This window comes from Pleurodeles waltl, chromosome 2_1, assembly GCF_031143425.1.
Source record: "Pleurodeles waltl isolate 20211129_DDA chromosome 2_1, aPleWal1.hap1.20221129, whole genome shotgun sequence".
Taxonomy (NCBI): domain Eukaryota; kingdom Metazoa; phylum Chordata; class Amphibia; order Caudata; family Salamandridae; genus Pleurodeles; species Pleurodeles waltl.
The window spans coordinates 316235092-316262901 of record NC_090438.1 but is presented as its reverse complement, the minus strand read 5'-3'; the positions used below and the strand labels follow the sequence as shown (position 1 = coordinate 316262901).

The 27810-nt window shown below is 45.1% G+C and overlaps 1 protein-coding gene across 2 annotated transcripts in view; it reads right to left on the bottom strand.

The window, feature by feature from the left end:
• Window positions 1–27305, bottom strand: part of LOC138264458 (sodium- and chloride-dependent neutral and basic amino acid transporter B(0+)-like) — a 245105-nt gene extending 217800 nt beyond the window's left edge. For both annotated transcript variants that reach the window (XM_069212544.1, XM_069212545.1), the window contains exons 1-2: window positions 27163–27305; window positions 10702–10861 (exon numbers count right to left, since the gene is read on the bottom strand). In XM_069212544.1, the coding sequence (XP_069068645.1) occupies window positions 10702–10861; window positions 27163–27231 (229 nt within the window). In that variant the 5' untranslated portion in view covers window positions 27232–27305. The remainder of the gene's footprint in view (window positions 1–10701; window positions 10862–27162) is intronic.
• Window positions 27306–27810: the final 505 nt, after the last annotated feature.

The following is a 27810-nucleotide window of genomic DNA, read 5'->3' as shown; positions in this document are numbered from 1 at the left end:
GACGCAAGCACCGCCACCTGCACTGCTGACAGTAGCACCACTGCCAGCAGCAGCAGCCCAGTGGGCAGCCGTCCGAGGCTGCAGGACAGGGGCTGGAGCCGCCCTCTACCACTGGCAGCACCCCCACCGGCACTGGCACTACTCACCACTGTGCAGCCGTAGCTGCCGCCGGATGGACTCTAGCCCCGCCTCCATGGACTATCATGCATCCTGGTCACTGAAAATCTCATGGCTCAGACACCCAGGTGAGAGACTGTGAACTGCCACACCCCAAGTGTTGCAACACTGGGCACAAAGGCCCCTCCAGAACCAGTGGAAAAAGGCATCCACTCACCCTATCCTTGGCAGGATGAAGCAAACTGGGCACAAAGGCCCCTCCAGAACCAGTGGAGAAAGGCATCCACTCACCCTATCCTTGGCAGGATGAAGCAGACTGGGTACAAAGCCCCCTCCAGAACAAGTGGAGAAAGGCATCCACTTACCCTATCCTTGGTAGGATGAAGCAGACTGGGCACAAAGCCCCCCCCAGAACCAGTGGAGAAAGGCATCCACTCACCCTATCCTTGGCAGGATGAAGCAGACTGGGTACAAAGCCCCATTCAGAACCATTGGAGAAAGGCATCCACTTGAGAGACTGTGGCTTTGCACTCTCCAGGACCAGGCAGCGGGCAGACCACCCACTTGAGAGACTTGAGAGACTGTGGCTTTGCACTCCCAAGAACCAGGCAGTAGGCAAACCACCCACTTGAGAGACTTGAGAGACTTGAGAGACTGTGGCTTTGCACTCCCCAGGACCAGGCAGTGGGCAAACCACCCACTTGAGAGACTGTGGCTTTGCACTCCCCAGGACCAGGCAGTGGGGAACCACCCACTTGAGAGACTGTGGCTTTGCACTCCCTAGGACCAAGCAGTGGGCAAACCACCCACTTGAGAGACTTTAGAGACTGTGGCCTTGCACTCCCCAGGACATCGCTGTGGGCATGGGGCCCCCTCCAGGAGCAGTGGCGTTGTCCCATCTTCCGGCTGAGGTGCCCCCCCTTCTCCGTCCCCCTGAGGTGCCTGTGTGTTTTTGACCTGATGCTCCTGCAGTGTACTCTCCGTATTGTACATATTGTATATAATGTAAATACTGTTTTTGAATTTGAAACGGATATCTGCTATTTCTAATATGACACTGGTTTTACTCAATTCCTTTTGTCATTGCGTTATTCCAGAGAGTTACGGGGTGTATATGTAATGTTGTTGCATGTGTGTGTGCGCATGGTGTTGGGGGTGAGGGTGGGGGTGGGGGTGTTGCATGTTGCGTGTGTGTGTCACTCTTTTTTCCTCCTCCCTCCCCGGTGTGCTAGGTGCAGTACTTACTGTGGTCGTCGCTGACGCCCGTTGAACTCCTGGTAGATGAGAAGATACACCAACATCAGTAACACCTGTACTTCGGGCTCCATGGCGTTCTAGTTCTTCGTTGAGTGTCGAAAGGTGAGTGTTTCCCTTCCAAGTACTGTTTCCGCCGTGCTTTTGATGGCGTTGGTACCGCCTCGGAAAAGATGGCGGATGGGTGGGTTGTAATGTGGTGGGCGGTACATTGTCTTCCACTTGTCTGTTGGCGGTGACCGCCGTGGTGTTTGTTGCTACCGCCGTGGCGGTCGGAGTATTAAAGTGCCTGATTCCATTTTTTTTACTGCTGGCCTGTTGGAACTGTTACCGCCGCTTTAACACCAACCGCCAGGGTTGTAATGAGGGCCTTAGTTGCTTTAACAGACAAAGGATTCTACTAACCTGATGTGTATTGTATCTATAGCCAGATATAGAGATTGTTATTGCTAGTAGGTAGTTGTAATTAAAATCCAGTTTCCATAGGAAAATAATTTTTCATTTTGTTAAAAATTTGAGTGCCTTTTCACGAATCTTCACAACATTTTTAAAACTAGTTTGCCAGCCACTTCAGCTGCTGTCTGGGAAGTTTTGTGGTGATTCACCAAGTGGGACTGAGAAAAAGGGGGGTCCCAAAATGCGTTTTTCCATGTAATTTCCCATATCAATTCTAGACACGACTACAGCCTAACCCGCTGAACGGAATTACACCAAACTTGGCAGAAAGCTAGATCCTTGTCCAGAAAGAGTGCTTTTTTGTAATTCGGTATAAATCTGTTCAGTAGTTTTGGAGTAATTAAAGACAGGTCCACAGACCTGGTGGATCTCAAGCTGAGATCTGATTGGCTGTCCCTACTTCAACCAGGAAGTAGTGTCAGCCATGTTAGGACTCAAGACTCTGTCCTGAGTCCTAACACAAATGCAAAAGAAGACTCAATAGGGAAAGGTAGAAATACCCTGAACCCCTAGCCCTGGTGGTGGGGTCACACAGGGGCCTAGCCTGAGGTCAAAAACATTGTTTTTAAAACAAACATTTAATTGCTGCTAATCTGTTGAGGATCCATTGCAAACAGCCTGGGGATTACAAATATATGTATTGTGGAGAGGGGGCATGCAAGGCCGCCCTTCCCCAGGTCTATTTTGGCCCCAGGGCCCCCATCTCCCAGCCATTTTCCAGAAGGATGAGAGGGCACGTGTCCCCACTCCTTGGGCCTATTTCGGCCGCTGGAACACCATCCCCTGGGGCCCATTGTTGTATGCAAAGGGGACTGGGGTAACACTGGCCCCTCCCTGAGCCATTAATGACCCTAGTGACCCCATCACTTGGGGCCAGCTCAGCCTATCTAGGCTGCACTAGTGCAGGCAGAGAAACCTGTGTTTCCTCTTGCTAGGATGGAGCAATTTCAAATCTCCAGACAAGCGGGAGCAAATACCAAGTCTGCTCCCAGCCAACGGGACCTTGAACAATGCTCCCACCAGCTGGGAGGGGATGGAAACAGATGAAAGGATTGCTCCCACCCACAAGTAGCAGCACTATTAGCTTTTCCCTTCAGGCAGGAGCAATGTCGGCTTTGTTGGCCGGGACTCGGGGGATTGGGGATAGGGGCTATCTAATAGGGTCCCAATGACAACATTGGCCAGGAGAGAGGGGGTCACGCAGCCCCCTTCCCACTTTGCATATTCAGATGGGTCCTGAGGGGTGCCCCCTCCCCCTTTAGTTTGGTGATGGGTCCTGAGGAATGGGGGCCCTAGGGTCGATATTGGCCTGGGGAGGGGGTGCTGTTTGCCCCTCCCCCTCAAATATTTTGCCTTGCCCCAGGGGATGGGGTCCCAGGGAGGGGGCTCCTTAGCCCATCCCCCTATAAAAATGCTCTAGGCCCTGGGGATGGGGTCCCCAGAGCCAAAAGCGGCCCGGGCAGTTATATTTAAAGTTATCTCAATTAACTTTAGTGACAACCATGCACTGCTAATAACCCCACATATCACATCAGTCATGACATCTTCTATTACATCATTGATGACATCACTGCACTATTTGCAGAGAAATTATTGATGCAAAAACTGTGCACGGGGCACGAGCCATAGTTATCTTAGAGCATGAGTTATATTTACTTGAGATAAATATAACTCTAAATGCTGAATTTCTATAGTTTTGTGTGTGTAAATCTGAACCTAACAATAATGTTCCTGTAACCTTTGTTTTTTAATGAATTTCTAAGGTTTACTTTAAAATTTATTTCCTAACTATACTGACCCAGTAACCTTTGTTTTTTAGTCAAAAAAAAAAATATATATATTTAAACATATATTTATATATTTGTATTCACTAAAAAAACAAAGGTTACAGGGAAGGTATAGTTAGGCTCAGATTTCACTCGTACAAAACCATGAAAATTCAGCAGTTATAGTTACAGTTATCTCATGTAACTATAACTCATGCCCTAAAGTAACTATAACTTCCCCCTCCATGCACAGTTTTACAGTTTTATCGTCAATAATTTTACAGCAGTGATATTATCAAGGATGTCATAGAAGATGTCATGACTGATGAAATATGTGGATGCTGCGAGGACCACCACCTCCCCGGGGCTTAATTAGCTTGTTTAAAGGGGGGCCGAGTGGACTCCCCAGGCCCCAGGAACCACCAACTCCCAGGGGCCTGTAATGAAATTTAAAGTGGAAGAGGGCTACACGGCCCCCCTCCCGAACCATATACGGCCCTCAGGACAACCACTTTTCTGGGGCCAATGCTAACCAAAGGAGGGGGCTGCCCAGCCTCCCTCCTGGAGCCATTAATGACCCTCAGGACTGCCAAGGCTGGCTCCCTAGCTCCTGAGGTGCCCACTCTCAGGAGATAGCAGTGTGCTGTCACTTGGTGGGAGATTTGATAGCTCCCAACAAGCGAGAGCAAACTGTAAGTTCACTTCCAACGTGTTGGAACAAGAAAACTGCTCCTGCTCACTAGGAGCGGACTTTTCATCTGTTTTCCTGCCCACTTAAACAGATGAAAGGATTCCTCCTGCACGAGGAAGATACATTCTTGCATGCAGGAGTAACTTCAGCTCCCAAAGGAGGTGGGGAGCCGGCAGGGACTGCGGGGTATTGAGGCTACCCCCTCAGTCCCTGACAGAGGACCACATCTCCACTGAACAAAGAGGCACTTACTGCATATAATTAAGAGGAAGTACCCTTGTTTGGTGGAGATTTAACTCTTTGTAGTGTGGTCATTTTTGCCACACTGGGATTAATGTTATCACAGACTTGTGTATGTAGATGCTAGAGGAACAATCACATTGCCTAAATTACAGACACACAAGGTCACTGGAGATATTAACTCAGTGTCTTATATAGGAGATACACTATACATTTACCCAATGAGGTAGCACTTACTATTTAGCCAGTAGAAAGTACTCCAGCTGGGTAGATACTTTGCATAAAACGGTGGCCTCTTGATGGATAAATAAGCAAGTCATGCTCATTTCACAGAAATAAAACCTCAACTGGAAGCACTTACAAATATAAACAAAGCGGGTGCCCCAGGTTAAGCTCCACTTCTGTAAGGTACAAATCATCCTAACTTGTTGCGCATGGTCATGGCAAAGCAAATGTATCTTTTCTGCAGTTTCACATTGAAATGTTATCTGAAATCCTTGATGGAGGTGTTTGCGTTGTTACTCATTTGAGCACAATATCTTATGAAGTGACTGTGATGAGTGTTTTTTTGCTTGTCATGTACCATTGAGAACAGAGCGCGTTGGTCTCCCTTTTAACTACTACAAGTATGTAAAATGAGCTAGAAGCCCAAACTGGCATGCAGGGGTCCCAAATGGACAGGCAGGGGGGCCAAAGGTTGTGCACAGCAGTGTTGGATTAACATAAATTAATGAAATATTACTTAACGTGAAAAAACATAGACATTTACAGGAATAAAACAAAGGTTACAGGGACGTTATAGTTAGGAATTAGCATTTTAAAAACCTTTGACATTCACAGAAAAAAACAAAGGTTAGAGGGGCATTATTGTTAGGTTCTGAATTTACACACACAAAACCATAGAAATTCTGTTGTTAGAGTTAGTTCAAGTAACAATAACTCACGCCCTAAACTATAACTCACACCCTTGCCATGCACTGCTAATTATCCCAGATATTACACTCCTGACATCTTCTATAACATCATTGATAAAATCAGTATAACACTTGCAGTACAATTATTGATGAGAAAACTGTGCATGGTGGGGGCGTGAGCTATAGTTATGTTAGGGCATGTGTCATAGTTATTTGAGATAACTATAACTGCTGAATTTCTGTGGTCTTGTGTGTGCAAGAATTGAACCTAACTGTAGCATACCTGTAGCCTTTGGTTTTATTCTGCATTTCAAAGGTTTTTTAATTCTACTTCCTAACTATAACGTCACTGTAACATTTTTTTTTTCAGTAAATAAATGTATATGACATCTCCTATAACATCATTCGTAATAAGAGTGTAACATTTGCAGTTATAGTTACCTCAGGGCGCGAGTTTTAGTTGCTTGAAAAAACTCTAAATGCTGAATTTCTATGGTTTTGTGCAAGGAAGTTCAGAACCTTCCTATACCGTCCCTGTAACCTTTGGGTGAATTTCTATGTTTTTTTTAACATATAGTAATTTACATTGGTATAAGTGAATATGACCACCGCCACACACGGCCTTCAGCCTTGAGGCCAACCTCCTATAAGCACCAAACTTTGCACCGTGCACAGCCTTCTCCCATGGGCAGTAGGAGCTGCCCTCAAGGGCTGGCCTGCAGCCAGTCACTGTGGCCAAACCCCTAACCACCAAAACCGATGTTGTGCACAGCACTTTGCACATGCATGGCAGAAGTAGGCTGTGGCCTCTCTGGGTGTGAAAATAGGTGTGAGAGACCGTATCGGGGGTAAGACTGGCTGTCAGGGTGTCTGTATGGGTGTGAGAGTGCATACATCAGTGTTTTAGTCGATGCATCAGTCTGTGTGCTGGTCTGTGAGTGGGTGTGTGACAGTCTGAGTGGGTGTGTGAGAGGGTGTGTAACTGTTTGAGTCGGTCTGAGTGGGTGTGTGGGGGTCTGACTGGGGCTGTGAATGAGTGCATGAGGGTCTGAGTGGGTCTGAGAGTGGGTGCATGAGTGACTGAGTTGGTCTATGGGTGGGTGCATAAGTGTCTGAGTGGGTCTGTGAGTAGGTGCGTAAGTGTCTGAGTGTGTGTGTGTGGGAGAATTGATTGAAACAGAGACAGAGAGAGAAAGAAAGTGAGAGCGAGAGAGATAGAGTTTTATAGGCTTTGATATCTGATATACTTAGAATGAGATATTTGCTTCCAATTTAAAAGACAAAATGCATTTTTTTTTTTTTTAAATAGGTACTCGAACCTCCAAAGCTCAGTGTTAAGGTCTGCAACCTTCACAATGAACTATGAGGATGTACCGGCTACCTGGAACTGCAGGGGAAGCCTTGAGGCTCCCCTCGCAGTGCCATTGCTTCAGCAAGCAGGGAGTTGCTTTGAGAGCAGCTCTGAGCTTACTGAAGCATTTCATCTCTGTCCCCTGCACTGCTTTACAGGTCCCATTATCAAAACTCAAAGCGTTTGCTGTGGCTTTGCTGTAGCTGCAAAGCTGCAGCAAAGCCAGCAAAAAGTTATGTCATGGGGTGGGCACCCCAGGACATAGCAGGAGTCGTCCCTAGGGGTGGTGGTTCCCAGGGTCATAAGTGGCCCCATGAGGGGGGCCGTATAAGCCCCCTCCAGCAACAATAGCCCCGGGGGGAGTAGTCCCCAGGGTACAGGGGTCTCTGAGGGACTCAATACACTTTTTTAAAGCTTTGCCTTGGGGATGGTGGTCCTGGGGATACGGGGGTTGTGGGCCCCCCACATCTATTTAAAGCAAAGCTCAGGGGTGGTGGCACCCAGGTTTTGGGGGGCTGCAGGCCCCCTGCATATATTTAATTTGAAGCCCTGGGGAGGTGGCATCCCCAGGGCAGCAGGGGGGCATGGGTCCCCTGCATATAAAAAAATGAAAGCCCTAGGGACGTGGTGGTCCCAGGACTGTGGGAGGGCCAGGAGGCCCTCCACACAAAATGTGTAATGCCCAAAGACCTGGCCCACCTCAGAGCTTATAAAAAAACAAGAGCGGGAGCCCTCGCTTGTTTTTTAAAAAAATGTTTGCCCCAAATTTGAGAATATTGCGAATGTCCTGCAAATAAATACTTTTAAATATTATTTTTTTGCTCTGGTGGGTCCCTCTGAGACTCCCCCACCACTGCTAAGGGGTCAGGGTGTCTCTAACCAGGGCCCTTTCATTTAAAAAAAAACTTTTTTACCGAGTCCCAAGATGGTTGCCAACACTTCCTGGTTTGAAATGTTGGCAGCCAATCAGAACTGTGCATTTCCCTGCACGAGCTTGTTTTTGTTTGCAAATACTTTGGGGCCAGTAATATACACATCTGAATTTCCTTAAATTTCTGGTAGTCTACTGAAGGGATTTACCCCAATTAACAAAAAGCACAATCTGCGTATTGACAGCTAGCTTTCTGACACATTTGGTGTAATTCCATCCATCGTTTCAGGCTCTAGATGCATTGACAGATCCTATATGAATTAACATGGGAAAAGCATTGTTTTTTTAGCCCCTTTTTTCTTGGCCCCCGCTTGACGGATCAACCTGAAACTTTTAGGCAAGTCAAAAAACGCTTTTTCCATGAAAATATCATCCTAACTATAACTACCTAGTGGAGACAGCCACTAGATAATATATATATGTATATATTCTCTGAGTTTGAAGTGATGTTATAGTTAGGTATGAGAATAAGATCTAGCTTACATTAAAAAACCCTATAAAAAGGATTTAAATGTGAATGCAGCCTGGATTGAAATGATACATAATATTAAATGCAAGATCATATCATATTATTTATGTTGACCTGAAAAGACCTTAACGAGGTACTATTCTTTGATTACCTATTATTAATTGAGGCAGATACCATATTCAGGAAATTATGATTGATTTAGTATTAAATATAAAACATAGACCACTATAGAAGGTCATTACAAATGGATAGAATTGGATAAATATATGATCTGGAATTATATTTGGTTGATATGAGTATAAATTCGACCATTCTAGATATTTGTGTAGTTATATATTTGTTTTTTCAAATAACAAAAAAAATTGTGTTTTTAATAATGTTGCCTTTGAATTAGCATACTACCAGTCCCATAATGCCTCCTAATTGATGTTGTGACATTTGAGTATAAAGGGCAACAGAGTGAAAGGACTCACTAACTTTAACAAAGACCGCTTTGGTCGAAACACGTTGGTTTGATGCACTGTAAAGAATAAAGGAATGGATACCTTCACAGAGTGCGGTGTCATTCTTTTTATTGAACATTGTTAATAGAGGGATTGGCCTACCCTCCAGCTCCAGTACCAGCCATTGAGCGCGTCATTTGGAACGGCCGCATTGTGTTTGACATATATACATATACATATATACATATACATATACACACATATATATGTATATATATATGTATGTAAATATACATTTTAATATATATTTGCTCTGAGTCTGAAGTGATACAGTTAGGTATGAGGTATGGGAAGACAATCTAGCTTACATCCAAAAACCCTAGAAATTCACTACAAAAACATAAAGTTTAAAGTAACATTATACAACAAACAAAAACCACTGAAACTCATGTTATAGTTTACTGAACTAACTATAATGTATGCCTCCGCCATGCACCGCATAAACATACAACATTCCTCTTGACATGTTAAAGGACCATCTGTGCAAGACCACAAAGCCAGCATCTGTGGCACAGCCCTGAATGGATCCTCTCTTTCCTCACTGGCCGAACCCAGAAAGTCATGCTACCACTGTTCACATCTCAACATACAGAGATCAGCTGCAGCATCCCCCAGGGCTCCTCCCTGAGCCCCACCCTCTTCAACATGTACATGGCCCGGCTAGCAGACATCATCAGAAACCATGGACTCAACATTGTCTTCTATGTCGACAACACTCAGCTGATCCTTTTCCTCACCAATGAACTTATAGTCGTGAAGAACAACTTCAACATTGGCATGAAAGAGAGCTACCTCAAGCTCAACTCTGACAAGCCAGAAGTCCTCCTTTTCAGCACCCCCCCCTCTGCCTGGGTTGACTCCTAGTGGCCTGCAGCGCTCAGAGTCCCCCTCCACACGAACCGACCACACATGAAACCTCAGCATCATCCTCGACTCCTCACTCCTTTGAACCACCAAGTCACCGCTGCCTCGTCCTTCTGCTAGCACACGCTCTGCCTACGCCAAAATATCTTCAAGTGGATCCCCGTTGAATCCAGAAGAAAAGTGACCCAGACGCTCGTCAGCAGCAAGCTCCACTACAGCAGTGCACTCTATGCCGGCACCTCCCAGAAGCTCCAATAGAAGCTGCAAAGAATCCAGAATACTTTTGCTAGACTTATCCTTGTCATCTCTTCCCGCAGCCACATCGTTGGGCACCTGAGAGACCTCCACTGGTTCCTGATTAACAAAAGAATCTCCTTCAAGCTCCTCATGCAAGCCTCTAAAGCCCTCCACAACATCGGACCTGCACACCTTAACTGCCACCTTGCATTCCACGCACCCACCAGACTACTCTGTTCCGCTCACCTAGCCCTGGCCACCAACCCACGGATCCACAAGACCACAGCTGGAGGAAGATCCTTCTCCTGCCTCACTGCTAAGACCTGGAACTCTCTGCCTCAATTCAGGAATGGCCTCAAGACCTGGCTCTTTGACTGAACCGGCCATCCAGCGCCTCGATTGAGCTGCGTTCCCCATCCCCCCAGCACCTTGAGACCCGAACGGGTGATTAGCCGTGCTCAATAAGAATCCTGTCAGATTTATTGATTGATCACAGCTGACATCCCACCAACTGCATCTGTGGTCTAAAGTGTTTTCTTCTAGAGCTGCCACTAGAGCTGCCACTGATTAAAAGTGGTGCTTTGGTGACAGTAACATGCAGCTGAATCCACCTTTTCTACCGGAATACAAAATGAGAAGGGTCAAAAGTTGAGCTGTTAAAGCTCTGTCATATTCTATGGTGCTCATACATTATGAATGGACAGCCTATCATTTTTACGGAGTAATATGTGATCTTTTGAGGATTAATGAATTTTAATTACACACAGAAATTAATTTAGCCATACATATACACTATACATATGCACTAACAAATTGTAAGCTTCAGGAACATTGCTTGTGATTCTAAAAATGTGAGAAGACGGTGTTTAAAATATGCAGTTGAAAAATGTAATTAGGTAGTGCATTACCTCCTCCATTTTTATAGGCCAAATAGGGGAATCGCCAAACATTTCCTAATCCCACTGCATAGCCAATCAATGAAAGAAGATAGTCAGCTTTATTAGACCAAACTTCTCGTTCTGGATTGTTTTGATCTGTGCTATTTTCAATGTTGGTAGTTTGTAATTCCTAAAAAAGAAACATAAACAAAGTATGTTAATTAAAAAATATTCAAAATGCAAGTGTGCCCTCAAAAACACCTAAAGTGTAACTCACATCTATGAAATCCTCCACAGACAACCTCCATCCGATACAAACCAAACACCACCACCCTGTGCATGACTTGCTATAGACAAAGGGCCAGTCCACATAACAATTTGGCCTGCACTCTTGCATGTCTGTGGTGGTAAGCAAGGTCAGTGCTCAAGCAAACATACTTAACCACTGTATTACATAAGCAGATTTCTGGAAGTGGTAATGTTTGACAAGAATAGGGGGGCATAGTTAAGCAGGCAGGCTGTAGTTTGTGTGCAGCAAAGCCACAACAGTATATTACAATATTACAGAACACTAGCAGTCACACAAGACAAAAAACAACATAAGAATACAAAAATATATTAACAAAAAATCCACAACACAGTAAAAAATATGCAACTGAACAACAAAACACAACACAAAGGCAACACAAAATGCAACTCAGGAATGCTACCACAAATCAATACAACATAACAAGACAAATCAAAATTAAACTGCCACAAAACATCATCCAAAATGAGTTGTCGAAGGCTGAGTTGTGAACTTTTGTGTTGCTTTTTAACCCCTTCCCCTCCAAGGACGTTGTGGTTACGTCCGGTGGCGCGGCACTGAGGCGCCACGGACGTAACCACTACATCCTAGTATAGGCCCTCGGGCCTAATATAATTAGGCCAATCTGCCCCCAAGAGGGGCAGAAACCACAAGACACCAGGGAATATTTTTTTTAAATATACTTACTAATAAGGGGAGCAACCCCTTGGGCAAGGGCTGCTCCCAAAGGGGGGCAAAATATTTTTATGCCTTTTCTGCCCCCAGGGATATCTTTTTGTTTATGTTTACTTTTGTTTTTTATATATGGGAAGCGCCCTCCTTAGGCAAGGGTCGCTACTCTTTGAGGCAAATTGTATTTTGGCCATTTCTGCCCCCTTTGGGGCAGATCGGCCTATTTTTATTTGGCCGATCTGCCCCCAAGGGGGGTAGAAACCACTAAGCACAAGGGATTTTTTTTTTGCACCAATTTCACGTAAGGGGAGTGACCCCTTAGGCAAGGGTCGCTCCCCTGGGACGGAAAATTTATTTTAGGCCATTTCTGCTCCCCTTGGGTGGAACAGAAACCACTTAGGCACCAGGGATTGGTGCGTGTGTATGTGTGTGTTTTGTTTGGGGGGCAGCCCCTTGGGCAAGGGTCGCTCCCCATGGGGGCACATTACTGTTGGCCATATCTGCCCCCCTTGGGGCAGATCAACCTATTTTTGGAAGGTCCATCTGCCGCAAGGGGGGCACAAAAGCCCACCAGAGACCAGGGAAGATTGTTTTTTCAAAATAGGAGGGTGGGGTTATGGCCATACCCCCACCCCAAATAAATGGGGCCAAAGTTGTTCTGCCCACTGGTGGGGCAATTACCCCTGATCCACACCCCGGGGGGAAGAAAGTCTACTAGATGCCAGGGACAATTACCCCTGATCCACACCCCGGGGGGAAGAAAGTCTACTAGATGCCAGGGAATTCAAAAACAAAAATTGTGGGGTTGTGGCTACCAACCAGTATGGGCATGGTTATGCCCCCACCCCCACCTGAAGGGGGTAACAGTCTTTCAGCTCTCCCCCGCACACTAAAACATCTTATTCGATGGCAAGCAAGAGGACATTTGATTATTTGGGGTATTGGTTTTACATTTGGGCCATGAGAGCTTGGCTAACTCTCAAAATTGTCCCACTTGGAATGGTGCGGGCTGCACTTTTTGGACTTTGGGATGTAGAAAAATCCACAAGACCTAGACACATCTGAGAACTAAACATCTGGGTGATTCCAGGGTGGTGTTCTTCACATGCACCCCGCACCATTTTCTTACCCACAATGCCCTGCAAACCTCCAACTTTGCTGGAAATCACACATTTTTCCCACATTTTTGTGATGGAACCTTCTGGAATCTGCAGGAATCCACAAAATTTCTACCACCCAGCATTGTCTCATCTAAGCCGATAAAAGTTCTGCTGCACTTGTCAGCCTAAAAATCTGCCCTTTTGGACCCGCTTTGGTTCCCACTCAATTTCAACATGTTTTTGGCTCTTCTGTGTCACAGGCACTTGGCCCACCTACACAAGTGAGGTATCATTTTTACCGGGAAACTGAGGGGAACGATGAGTGGTAGGAAACGTCTACCGGTGCAGTGATACCACACAGAAATGTGGGAAAAATTTATTTTTTAGCCAAATTTGAGGTTTGCTGAGTACTCTAGGTAAGAAAACATTGGGGGATCCATGCAAGTCACACCTCCATGGACTCCCTCGGGTGTCTAGTTTTCAGAAATGTCTGGGTTTAGTAGGTTTCCCTAGATGGCTGCTGAGCCCAGGACCAAAAACACAGGTGCCCCCGCAAAAAAGATAGTTTCGTATTTGATAATTTTGATTTGTCCAGATAGTGTTTTGGGGCATTTCCTTTTGCCGGCACTAGGCCCACCCACACAAGTGAGGTACCATTTTTATCATGAGGCTTTCTGTCACTGAAATGTGAGGAAAATGTGTTTTTTTGGCCACATTTTGAGGTTTGAAAAGGATTCTGGGTAACAGAACCTGGTGAGAGCCCCACAAGTCACCCCATTGTAGATTCTCCTAGGTATCTAGACTTCAAGACTGTGCAGGTTTGGTAGGTTTCCCTAGGTGCCAGCTGAGCTAGAGGCCAAAATCCACAGCTAGGCACTTTGCAAAAAAAAGTCTGTTTTCTTTGGGAAAATGCGATGTGTCCACGTTGTGTTTTGGGGAATTTCCTGTTGCGGGCGCTAGGCCTACCCGCACAAGTGAGGTACCATTTTTATCGGGAGACTTGGGGGAATGCTGGGTGGAAGGAAATTTGTGGCTCCTCTCAGATTCCAGAACTTTCTGTCACCGAAATGTGAGCAAAAAGATTTTTTGGAGCCAAATTGTGAGGTTTGCAAAGGATTCTAGGTACCAGAACCTTGTTAGAGCCCCAAAAGTCACCCCATCTTAGATTCCCCTAGGTGTCTAGTTTTAAAAAATGGACAGGTTTGGTGCCTGCTGAGCTAGGGGCCAAAATCTACAGCTAGGCACTTTGCAAAAAAAACATTTGATTTCAATGTAAAAATGTGATGTGTCCATGTTGCGTTTCCTGTCGCGAGCATTAGGCCTGCCCATGCAAGTGAGGTACCATTTTTATTGGGGGGACCTGGGGGAATACAGAATAGCAAAACAAGTGTTACTGCCCCTTATCTTTCTGTACATTTTTTCCTTCCAAATTGAAGACAGTGTGTAAAAATGACATCTATTTGAGAAATGTCCTGTAATTCACATGCTAGTATGGGCACCCCAGAATTCAGAGATGTGCAAATAATCACTGCTTCCCAACACCTTATCCTGTTCCCATTTTGGAAATACAAAGGTTTCCTTGATACATATTTTTCACTCTTTATATTTCACAAATGATTTGCTGTTTACCCGGTATAGAATGAAAACCCATTGCAAGGTGCAGCTCACTTATTGGCTCTGGGTACCTAGGGTTCTTGATGAACCTACAAGCCCTATATATCCCTACAACAAGAAGAGTCCAGCAGACGTAACGGTATATTGCTTTCCAAAATCTGGCATTTTTTTAACCTCAATTTCAATATTTATTTATTTCAGCTGTTATTTTCTGTCAGAAAATCTTGTAGGATCTACACAAATGACCCCTTGCTGAATTCAGAACATTGTCTACTTTTCAGAAATGTTTAGCTTTCCGTGATTCAGCATTAGTTTCATTCCCATTGCTGTCACTAACTGGAAGGAGGCTATAAGCACAAAATATGGTCAAAATGGGGTATGCCCCAGTAAAATGCCTAAAATTGTGTTGGAAAATTAGTTTTTCTGATTCAAGTCTGCCTGTTCCTGAAAGCTGGGAAAATTGTGATTTTAGCTCCAGAAACCCCTTGTTAATGCCATTTTCAGAGAAAAGAACACAAGCCTTCTTCAGCAGCCCTTTTTCCCATTTTGTTTTAAGGAATTAAATTTTCACTTTATTCTGGCTAATTTCTTGGTCTCCTTCAGGGGAATCCACAAGTCTGGGTACCTCTAGAATCCCTAGATGTTGGAAAAAAAGGACACAAATTTGGCGTGGGTAGCTGATGTGGACAAAAAGTTATGAGGGCCTAAGCGCGAACTGCCCCAAACAGCCAAAAAAGGGCTTGGCACTTGAGGGGGAAAAGGCCTGGCAGCGAAGGGGTTAAACTGCGTTGCTAGAATGGTTCTGTTTTTGTGTTGCATGATTGCATTGTGTTGTTGTTGTGTTGTACTGTGGTTGTTGTGTTGAATTCTGTTGTGATTGTTTGCTACACTATGCCATGCAAAGTTTATGTCGTGCTGTTCTGTGTTATGCTTTTGTGGTGGTGTTATTTTGCTTCGTCTTTTTGTGTTGTGCTCAATTTACTTTAGAGACATTGTTAAAAATGCTGCTATGTTTCCAACCAAAAGTAAAACAATCCTTTAAAGTTCTAGTGATAACAACAATTGAAAAGACTGAACAGAACAGAAAAACAAACAGGTTGCCCAGTTGACAAACTTCTCTACCATAAGTGCAACCACCACCCTGGTGGATTTAGAGATACTTGACTGCCACCCACCATCACTGCATAAAGTTCTGAGCAGCATGAACAAGGATATCCTGCCTGTCAATGTTGTGTATTTTCCTTAAGTAAATCTCAGCATTTTGTCTTGCTTCTTGTTGCTTAGAAAATACCTCTTCGTGTCTTCTATCACACCTGGGAGTGCAAGGATAGCTTCTTGGCACAAATTCTCTCTTCAGCCAGGAATCTTTCAGTGCCCAGTAACAAGAGGTCACCTGGGCCTTCTTCCTAGTATGGTGACCTTCCGTCTTTAGCAGCCACAGAGGCCAGCCACTTGATGCCTGGAGAGCATCAAGGAGCACCTGGACTTCTATTCCCCAGAAGTCAGAAGGAGTATTTTTCCTTCTTGATATTATACAGACATGTTTAAAGACTGTGATGTTGATATACCAGTCTTAATCCTGTACTCCAACCAGTGATGAGAGAATTACTTACACCCAATCCTGAAGAATGCTTTTCCAAGGAAATCAGACCTTGTTTTTCACCACTTCCTTTGCACTGGTTTTCCCATCTGCTGGGAGCACAGACGAAGACTCTAATGTGGATCTGAGCATGAATGATTTCAGCTCTTGAGGTTTCCGTTTGAGATCTCCACTTCAAATAGAATAGCTGTTAAAATTTACCTTTGTGTTGCCCTCATCGTGACTAATCCCTGCCAAGAGGTCACTATTGACACACTGAAGCTTCCCTGCTCTCAGATGCATTTCCATTGTCATATAAAAAGTATGTAATTAACAACCAAGCTGGCAAATGTATTCCAGTCTCAGGAGGAGGGATAGTGGGAAAACCAGTTCTAAACCGGTTTGCTCTGAAATCCCACAGTGTCAAGTGAGAAAGAACTCAAAATTATTTTATTTTTCGTGCATTGATTTAATATGAGTTATGAAATGTGTGTTTTTTTTTAAATTTCCAAACAGGTCTGTTCATGGAAAATGTAGCTATACCTATGCAAAAACAAACATATTTTTGCATCTATTCACTGTGAAGATTTATTTTCTTAATGTTTAGCATGTTCCACTTTAATATACCCAGATTTGCTTTGAAGCTGCCCACTCTAATGTGTCACTCCTGTCAGGGAAGAAGGGAACACCTCCAGCCCAGGCAGGCCTTTGTACTGACTCCTGGGAGAAGTCACAGTTCCTCACAGGGGGTCAGTTTCCTGTCTTGGCAGCAGCAGGCATGAGCTGTTGAACAAGGAACAGGGAAACATGTGGTAACTTTGGGGGCACCTATAAGGTGTCCTCCGGGGTACATGTAGCACTAATTCAGACCTGGGAAGCAGTAAGGGTTTAATGAAACAAGAAATTTGATGCCAAACAATATCCTTTTTACTGGGACCATAATGGAGCTGGCATCACAGGATCACCCGGCTGCCAGCCCATGTTATCCTATGGCCCCCCCCTAAACAACTTGCAGTGAACCGACAATTGGAGAAGGGACACTGTAAAGGCAAATATGCTTGCACATACCTGTTTGGTCTGTTCTCTTTGTATAATGTACGCTGCCTTTCTGGGCTTGGGAAGCCTTCTTATGGGGTGACTTATTTATATGAAAAGTAGTGATGTGGCTTTGCCACTCGGTTTGAGGGCAAAGTTGAGATGTGCAATTTGATCTGCATGGGCAGCCTGTGAATGCAAAGCTGCTGACTCTGTTTACCTGCGTCATTCAGGGGTGGCACAATCAGTGCTGCAGATCTCTGGTGACCATCTGTTAGAACTGGGGTTGCTGGTTGTAAGAGTATTCACCCTGTACAAGCAAGAACCACCACTCTAGTCAGGGTAAGCTAGACACACTTATAGATAACCTGTGCTCACCCTCTGGTAGCGTGGCACTGACCAGTCAGGCTTATCTAAAGAAGAAATGGCTACAGCATTTGTGCAACACACACACAGTAACACAATGAAAACACCACAATAAGACTCCACACAGGTTTTGAAAAATAGACAATGATTTTATGAGTAAATCAAGACCAAAACGACAAAAATCCAATCAGTAAAGGTTGATATGAATTTTTAACTGTAAGTCATTAAGTAGTGCTTACAAGTCAATAGCGCTTATAGGTTACTTGACATCACACTAGACTGGGGTAAATTCTAAGTTCAGACCGACCACAATAGAGGGCAGGCTGGCTACATGACCCACACAGGACATGCAGAAAAGGTACCTTGAATGGAGGAAGCTTCGATGTTGAGGACTAGCTGTGCAGAGCAGAATAGGAGGAGATGCTTCGCTGTTGATCGTATAAATGTAGGTGTTGCATCAGTCCTGAGCTCTGCAGTGTTGAGGAAGTATTGAAGTCAAGCAGCGAAGGGCATTGAAATGATGTTTTGTCATTAAGCTGTACAGAGTCGAAAAAGCAACCGAGTCCGGGGATAAAGCGTTGCAAAGTCGGTGATATGGTGTCCGTGGCTAGAGCAGCAGCGGTGTGGAGTGGAAATTCACCGGTTCTGATCGGCGAAATATCGTTAATGCAATGGATTTCTTTGGTTGCAGCACAGATGCTCACTTGCAAGGGCCCAGGACTAGATTGGCACCACTTGGCAGAGCAGGACTCACAGCAGACAGAGTCCAAGTGCTGATTGCAGGTTGCAAGCAGTCTTTGAAGTCCCTGAGACTTCAGATGAACAGGGGGCAAGTTAACAAGCCCTTGGAGTCACTCTGTGTTCAGGTGAGATAGGTCCAGTCCTTGTCCTCAGCAGGGCAGGGATCAACAGACAGCTGGACAGCTCATCAAGCAAAAAGCAATCCTTCCAGGGGAGCAGTCCAGCAGAGTGGCAATCCTTGTAGCACAGCAGTCCTTACTCCTGGCAGAGTTAATAACAGGTCTAGTAGTGTACTGTCTTGGTAGGGTCAGAAAGTGAGTACTTATACCCAAAAGTGCCTTTGAAGTGGAGGTGCCTTCAAAGAAGGGTCTTTGAAGGGCACAAACGTCTTTTCTTCCCAGCCCTGGCTCCAGACTATCAGTAAGGGACAGACACTCCCAATTCAGATGTAAGTGTCAGCTCCCCCTTCCTCTTCCTGCCCAGGAAGAGCTATCAGAATGCAGATGAATGCAGGCGTGTTTCCTGTCACACCCAGCCTTCAAGTGTTTGTGGTTGTCTGGAGGAAATGCACCAAGTGTAGCTGTCAACTACCCCAGACATTTATCAGAGACATGCTGCAGGGCACACTGAGCAGTAAAAGCTGAGAAATGCCTACTTTCTAAAAGCAGCATTTCGAAATGCCCACTTTCTAAAATTGGCATTTCTGAAATAGTAATGTTAAATCCAACTTTACAATTAAAGTTGATTTGTCATTACCATTCCAGAGATATGAAAGATAATGCAGCTACTCTTTTCTAATCAGCAACTACAGCTTAGATGTGTGATAAGTAACTCCCAATGCTAGCCTGTGAGAGAAGTAGGCCTCACATTAGTGAAAAACAAATTTGGCTGTTTGTCACTACTTGGACATGTGAAACTAAAATGTTCATGTCCTATCTTTTTGCTTATACAACCCACAACCTTTATGGCAACCTAGGCTCTGTGGCAGTAAACTGCACACACAGGCCCTGAAATGGCAGGCCTTAGACAGTTTTGAAAGGCTACTCGTGGGGTGGCACACTCAGTCCTGCAGGCCCACTAGTAGCATTTAACTTACAGGCCCTGGGTATATTGTATCCCACTTTACAAGGGACTTACAAGTAAATAAATATGCTAATTGTGTATATACCAATGTTATCATGTTTAGGGGGAAGCACATGCACTTCAGTGCTGTTCAGCAGTGGTAAAGTGCTCAGAGTCCTAAGGCCAACAGAAAGATACAGCAAAAAGAGGAGGTATGCTGGCAAGAAGTTTAGGAGAAGACCACCCTAAGGATGACAGGTCTAACACCCTCTTAACTCCTCTGCCCTAGGTACCTCAAGGATCATCTACCAGGAACTTACAGAGGAGTTTTGTCCTTGCCAATTGGTTAAACCAATTCACATTTACTTTATTTTAGGTACAGAGCACTGGTATTGTGTGGTGCGGTCCCTAATATGAAACAAGACTGCACATGTGGCACGGCAGATATTCAGAATGTGGGGGACTGAGCCCTTTCACACCATCAGAAAATGTTAGCCACATTCCTGGTTAGCTCACAGTGCTCACCTAAATCCATAATCTTACAGGGAGAAGGTGATTTGTGACAACCCAAAGAATCCCCAGGAAAGCAGTCCGCTTCAGGAGGCTGGTGGATCCTCACCAGCAAAGCTGCATTGTTGAGCATAGCGGTCCCAAGATGGTTGCTGCTGGAATGCGCCTCTGACCCTTCCGCTTAAAGTATTGCTTACATAATCAATCTGCACTGTGTTGGAAGATGCAGCTCTGACGTGATTATTTGTTTTTGTATTAGAAGCTGTCGCCTAAATTGGCAACACAGCACCCAGAATATCTTGTTCTGTATGTATTCTTGGACAGAGTTTTCCTGATTGTTTGTCAAGAAAGAAAACTAGAAACGAATGTCATGCACCCTGCCTTCTCAGAATACTATCATGTAAGATTCTACATAAAAAATAATACTGCTAAAAAGGTGATGTAGCTAAAGTGTACAACATGTAAAATGTGCAATGCAAAAGAAAGCTATGAAACAGGGGGAACCAAACTTGGTTCAAGACAGGCATCACCACAATTGGGGCCTGGTTAGTAGGGCTCCGTGCACTTTCAGCGTCAAAACCATCAGCATTAGCCAAAAATGTGTGGGGGTTGACCATACAAAAGGAGGCATTTCTTTACACTAGAGAACCGGAAGAACTTCAGTGACTTCGACCCTTGTTCTGAATTCCTCCTTTCAGTTTGCTTCCACTTCTTCTGCCTATTCCTTTAAATCTCACGTTTCTCTTTTCCATACCATTATAGGTTTTTAGAGAATTTGTATTGTACGTTTTTACGAGGCCTGTTTAATCCCTGGATATATTTATAAGTATTGTAAATAATTGTCTCTGAAATTTCTGTATACACTGCTCTTTGGATATTGGTTCAATTTTTACTTGCTGACTACACATTTATACTTGCCCATTTTACAGTACAAGGCTCTGAGACCAAGAGCCTTCTTTCACAATTAAGAAAGCATTGCAATTAATCAGTCCTGTCAAGTGTCAGACTTATGGATCTGAACAGAATTTTCTGTATTACCACAAGTGTCCTCAAAAGTTTACGGATCATTAAATTTACCTTCTGCATACCTTACAGCAGGACTGCTCATTTCCATCAGCTGGAGGGCATTTCATGCTACTGACAGTTATAGATGGTGTGAGGACCATTGCAGTCATTACATTTTAAGATTTAGTGCACAACACTCATTAGGCTTTGATGTTGTGCCCCTCAAGGCTAAAGGACTTCAGGTTGTTTAATCTTAAATCAGAGGGTGCGCAAATTAGCGTAGCCACTCACTGCGGGGTTTGCAGTCCTCGTGCTTATGATGAGTGTACCCAGTGGAGGGTTACTGGTGCCAGAAGAACCTTCTCCTGGTTGTAACTTCAATGAACCAAACCATCATTCAGAGCCAATGCATGAAGAGGTCATTGTGCCAGTCAGTCATTGTGGGGGCAGCAGGGTCAACAAAAGCTATTTCACTCAGGACCTGGTTTCTCCTCAGTCCTTAAGAAAGCCAGAAGGGAGCATTGGCCCATTAGTGGGTGTCCTGCATAACCTTCTTAGGATAATGCATCCTCTGAGGTGGATCACCAACTCACATGGCTCACAAACTACGAGATTCAGGCTTGGCCACCAGGCACTGAGCCAGTTTGAGATCTGCCCTGTCCAATTTTGTCTTTTAGGATACAAGTACTCTGGTGATACTGCTAACAGAATAGGCTGACTAATGAATGGAACGAGAGAGAAGAAAAGATGAGAAGAGGAACAGCGACAGATTAAAAGAAAGGCGAATTGGAGAGGAGAAGCATTATTCATAGAGATGACAAGTAGGGAGCGAGAGAAGAAAAGGAAACAAGTAGACAGAGTTAAAGAGCAAGGAGAGGTGAGGAAAGATGGGATAGACATACAAAAGAGAAGATGAGAGGAAGACATATAGAGACAGGAGAGGAAGGGGAGACATACAGATAAAAAGAGGGGGGTATAACAGGCAGATGAGGACCCATAGAGAACAGCAGGAGAGAGAGGTGAAAAAAGAGAGCCTGATAGTAGGATAGATAAAAGAATAGGAGAAGGAAGTGTGAAGAGAGAAGTGCTGAAAGAAGACAAAAAAGAGAGAAAGCACATTTGGGAGACTGTCCACTTGCTGCTCTAGCTCCAGTAGAGACATTGCATGGGGGGCAGGACTAGTGAGACAGCACCACCAGGGGTGGCTACTCCTTTAGGCCATTAAAGCATTACCCTCCTATACTAACGACATTGTAAACATTTTTTAAATATTCCGTAACTTCAATAAAATGGCTAGCCATCCTGCTCTGGTGTCTTTGAGGGTAGGAGGGGGACTTTTCTACTGATTGGCAGCAGGGACAAGAATTGGCCCAAAGTTTGATGTGTGCATGTCACCTTGGACTGCTCTCTTGTGATGTTCAGCCTTTCTTGCGCTCTTGAGGCCTCTCCAGCCTGTGGTATATAAGGCAGCTTGGTGGAACACAGACAGTCCCCTGGTCTCCTAAAGAGTGCTTGGTGTGCCTGATCCAACCAATTCTGGTGCTGATCTCATGCTGGATAATCCTACAAGCATTGTGAGAGCAGGGTATGGATTGTTTAGGGTACATGGCTGCAGTGTATCTACAGGCCTGCACATGAGGTAGCAGGGACCAGGAGGAATAGAACATGGCCATTCCCTGTGTAGATTTATTTTGAAGCCACACAGTGACTGGCCGTGTTCCTGTGACAGTCTCTCTGGCAGTGAACAAGATCACACAGCCCAAGAGACAGTATTGTGCATGAGGGTGGGAAAAAGAGAGCACTGAATCAGCAGCCTGCTTCTTTCTTGTCTCAGAGTGAATATGCAATGGGTAGGCTTAGTGAGGCAGTATACACACTCTCAGTTTGTTGATCCAGCTTTGTTACAGCTTTGTTACAGTCACTTCATGACACCAGATTTTAATTTGTGCCAGTGTTAGCCGACCCAGCGAGCGGGCTCCACTGGTGCTCCTTTTTGGGGACCAGAACTCTTTCCAGCCAGGCTGAAAGTGCAAACAGAGAACAGACTATGTGTAGGAAGTTGGTTCTGTATATACTATCTCAAAGTGAGAGATAGTGTGCACAAAGTCCAAGTGTTCCCCTTAGAAGTTGATAGTGGCAAAATTAGATAATACGAATGCTCTATTTTGTGGTAGTGTGGTCGAGCAGTAGGCTTACCAGAGAGTAGTGTTAAGCATTTGTTGTACACACACAGACAATAAATGAGAACACACACTCAAAGACTTAACTCCAGGCCAATAGGTTTTTATGTAGAAAAATATTATTTTCTTAATTTATTTTAAAACCACAAGATTCAACATTTAGGTAAGTACATCAATTGGAAGATACTTCACACAGGTAAGTATAGAACTTTGATTTAAAAGAATAGTACACACAGTTTTGGTTAAAATGGCAATAAATTATTTTAAAAGCTGACACAGAGCAAAAATCAACAGTTCCTGGGGGAGGTAAGTATTGCTTAGTTTCTCAGGTAAGTAAAGCACTTACAAGTTCAGTCTCCTGGGCATAGGCAGCCCACCGTTGGGGGTTCAAGGCAACCCCAAACCCTCAGCACCAGCAACACAGGGCCGGTCCGGTAAAGAGGTCAAAGGAGGGACCAAACAACTTAGGCGCCTATAGAGAACAGGGGTGCTGTTGTTCCAGTCCTCGGGAAGCAGACCAGGGGAGTTTTGTAGAGCACTGGGAGACACACACACAAAACACACCCTCAGTGGCACAGGGGTGGCCGGGTGCAGTGTTCAAAGTAGGTATCGGGTTTGCATTAAAAACAATGGAGGGACCTGGGTTCACTCTGGCGATACAGGCAGGGCACAGGGGGGCTTCTCGGGCCAGCCAACTACTGGGCTAGGATGAGGGCCACCTGCTGGTCACTCCTGCACTGGTAGATGGTTCCTCTCGGTCCTGGGGGCTGCGGGTGCAGTGCTTGGTCCAGGCATCGGGTTCCTTTGTTACCAGGCAGTCGCGGTCAGGGGGAGCCTCTGGATCCTCTATGCAGGCGTCGCTGTGGGGGTGCAGGGAGGTCGACTCAGGGTGTCCACGTTTTTGGAGTCACCTGGGAGTCCTCTCTGCGGTGTTGGTTGTCCTGAACTCGAGCCGGGGGCGCCGGGTGCAGTGTGAAGACTCACACTTCTGGCGGGAAGTTGGAGTTTCTTTAAAGTTGCTTTCTTTGCAGTTGTTTCTGGACAGAGCCGCTGTCCTCGGGAGGTTCTTGGTCCTTTAGGTGCAGGTCAGTCCTCTGAGTCCTCAGAGGTCGCTGGTCCCACTAGATGTGTCACTGTGCAGGTTCTTTTAGTTTGGAGACAGGCTTGTAGGGCTGGTGTCATGTCAGTTGTTGTCTCTGTCGTCTCTGCGGGGCTTTCAGGTCAACAGTCCTTCTTTCTTCAGGTTTCAGGAATCTGATTTCCTGGGTTCAGGGTCACCCCCAAATACTCAATTTAGGGGTGTGTTTAGGTCTGGGTGGCAGTAGCCAATGGCTAATGTCCTGGAGGGTGGCTACACCCTCTTTGTGCCTCCTCCCTGAGGGGAGGGGGGCACATCCCTATTCCTATTGGGGGAATCCTTCAAAAACAAGATGGAGGATTTCTTAAGGCAGGCGTCACCTCAGCTCAGGACACCTTAGGGTCTGTCGTGACTGATTGGTGACTCCTCCTTGTTTTTCTCATTATCTCCTCCGGACTTGCTGCCAAAAGTGGGGGCTGTGTCTGCAGGGGCGGGCATCTCCACTAGCTGGAATGCCCTGGGGCACAATAACAACAGGCATGAAACTTTGAGGCTCACCACCAGGTGTTACAGTTCCTGCAGGGGGAGGTGAGAAGCACTTCCACCCAGTGCAGGCTTTGTTCCTGGCCACAGAGTGACAAAGGCACTTCACCCCATGTTGCCAGAAACCCGGCTGGTTGTGGCAGGCTGGCAGGAACTGGTCAGCCTTACACTAGGAATTGGACTGGTATACAGGGGGCATCTCTAAAATGCCCTCTGTGTGCATTTTTCAATGTATCCCACACTGGCATCAGTGTGGATTTATTGTGCTGAGAAGTTTGATAACAAACTTCCCAGATTTCAGTGTAGCCATTATGGAACTGTGGAGTTCGTATTTGACAGACTCCCAGACCATATACTCTTTATGGCTACCCTGCACTTACAATGTCTAAGATTTGGCTTAGACACTGTAGGGGAATAGTGCTCATGCAACTATGCCCTCACCTTTGGTATAGTGCACTCTGCCTAAGGGCTGTAAGTCCTGCTAGAAGGGTGACTTCCCTATGCCACAGGTGTGGGATGTGGGCATGGCACCCTGAGGGGAGTGCCATGTTGACTTAGTCATTTTCTCCCCACCAGCATACACAAGCTGTGAGGCATTGTGCATGTGCTGAGTGAGGGGTACCCAAGGTGGCATAATACATGCTGCAGCCCTTAGAAACCTTCCCTGGTCACAGGGCTCTTGATACCAGGGGTACCATTTACAAGGGACTTATCTGTGTGCCAGGGCTGCGCCAATTGTGGGAACAAAGGTACAGTTTAGGGAAAGGACACTGGTGCTGGGGCCTGGTTAGCAGGGTCCCTGCACACTTTCAATCATAACTAGCATCAACAAAAGGCAAAAAGTTAAGGGGTAACCATGCCACCAGAGGCATTTTCCTACACTATGCCTTTAGAAGTCTAGAGATTGCCACATGATTTGACAGCATGATGTGCCATGAAAGAGAGAGAGGCTGCCTGCTCCGTGCTCTAACCCTCTCCTCCCTTTCCACTGCAGTTGCCAAGTGTGCAGGTGAAATGTGGGACAGGGCAGGACGGTATTTGAGGGTAAGAAAGCTTATTGGTTGTGAGGAGGTACAGCCACATGTGAACTATTGTCAGCTGGAGAAGGGTGCACCGGAAGAGCATCCCAGAAAGATATGGAAAATGCTTCCCTGGTCTTGAGCAGCCACCTGCATGTCTCGCAATCAATGTAGGCAGAACTGACACTTCTTCATCTCCAGTCATGTGCGTCTTTACAGGGTGACATCAGTGAATGTCTGTCAGTTTCCTCCTAACTCCACCAACGCGAGTGAGAGCTAATGATGTGAGAAGGTAATTGGAAGCGTCACTTTGTGGATAGGTGAGTTGAGCATTTCTTTCTTGTTCTGGATGACTGTATATTCCATGGTTTTATAAGTAACTCCACCCCTGTAGTTGTTTTCTTGAAAAAGTGCGATTGGGAAAAAAAAAGCATACATTCATATCGCTGATGCCTCTCAGTATGGGCGCTGCATTACCATATTTTTCATGAAAGGCATGACCACCCTACTGTGTAGGCAGAGCTAATCTCTCCTCAAATGTTTCATGTGATCTGCTGACTCATCAAAAAGCCAGCTGAGCAGATAGCTTATTACATTTTTGCATGAGACGCCTGCCATTCAATAATTTAAAAAAAAAATACAACTAGTCTCGAATTGGCTTCAGATTATTTTCCTTAGAGCAGAGACGCAAGCTCTTACCTTATATTGATTTTAAAACAGTATGCACCGCGTCACCGGTTTTGCCTTTATATGATGATGACCATACAATGGTTTTGAAGTTTTCTAGTTACAGCTACTCTTCATTGCTCTTTCAAGTTTTCAAATATTTCAAGAGTTCCCATTCAGAGTTGCCTTCGAGCGTGTTGCATTCTAAACAATTTCAATATCAAAACTTCCTGTGGAATGCACCATTTTGTCCTCTATGTTTTAAACGTATCTTGGGGAATGCCCTGCTAAATCATGCATTGCAGTCGCGCTCACATGCTTTGCTCACTCGTCAATCACACGGGAACAACCCTCACCGTCACCACTTTCAGAGGTCAATAGCCCCCACTGACCCCACACACAGTACTGTCACCTGCTGGGTGTACAAGAATGCCTCACCATCACCAGGTTCAGAAACTGTACGTCTCCTAGTGCCATCTGGTGACAGGTTATCCGTCATCTCAAAGCACTAGGATAGAAAAACAAAATAGTACTGTCGCTAAAACACCATACTACTAAGTGCCTGTCCTATTTATTTCCTCCTCGCTGAAATAATTATGGTTAATTATTGAAAATGTTGCAACGGTCATGACGCAGCTGTGCACAGATGTAATAGTGGGCTGTGAGTGGTGATTATTAGCTGTTGTGGTCCAGCCAGACTTCCCAACCATCGCTCCTTTACCATGCGCCAACATCGAAAGTGGGAACACACAAATGCATGATGCTGTTGACTAAAATGGCTGTACTGACAAACAGTCCGGCATATGACGACGAGACAGGTGCTATGCCTGGCAGCTGTTCAAGTCTTCGTGCCACTGCAGCAGCCTAGGTTTAATCTACTCACTCTACAATACTTGAGTCACACACATGGTTATGTCTTGTAATACTGACGCCTTTAGACGGGGACTGTAGCCAAGATTGAAGACCTAGCGTTTGATTTTCATTACCTTATTTTATTGTGAAAAGGGTACATACCTTATCTTTGCTGTTGTTTTTTCGACAGCACTTGAGGCAGGCAGGGAGTGAAATGTTTCTCCAACCCATTCTAGAGAGTGAGCAGCAGCCTCAGAGTGATTTGTGGCTTGTGCCGGAACCTTTTGCATCAGACTGATTGTCCCGAGGTGGGTAAGGCTTGAATAGACCTAACCAGGAAGTTAATCCAATCTACCTCTCCCGAGCTCCTAATAACAGGCTGCACAGCAAACCAACACCCATTGTGTGGGAAATTAGGGTGACACACGGCAAGTGTCTCACTCTAAAAAGCAAGGGCGATTTTGTAACTTCCCATGTGTTATTCAAGTAAGTAAAAAGCATTTACGGATTGTTGATTATTTTGTAATGATTTGTGATAGCATGGCAGGCTTTAGGACTGCGTATGTTTAGTATAAAGCAGGGGAAATATAAACCATGGTTTCAGATTGTGTTTGCTTAAAGTCGTGTATTTAATTACCTATGCTGCATTTATGCAATGAGACAACTGTTCAAAACGGTAAATGTATTAGAATATGAATATTAGATTACATACCTAAGCTATTAATCATAAATCACACACATTCGACGGAATTGCCTATAGATACTGCTGATGGACAACAGAAAATAGTTGACCGCATGGATGTCATTTAT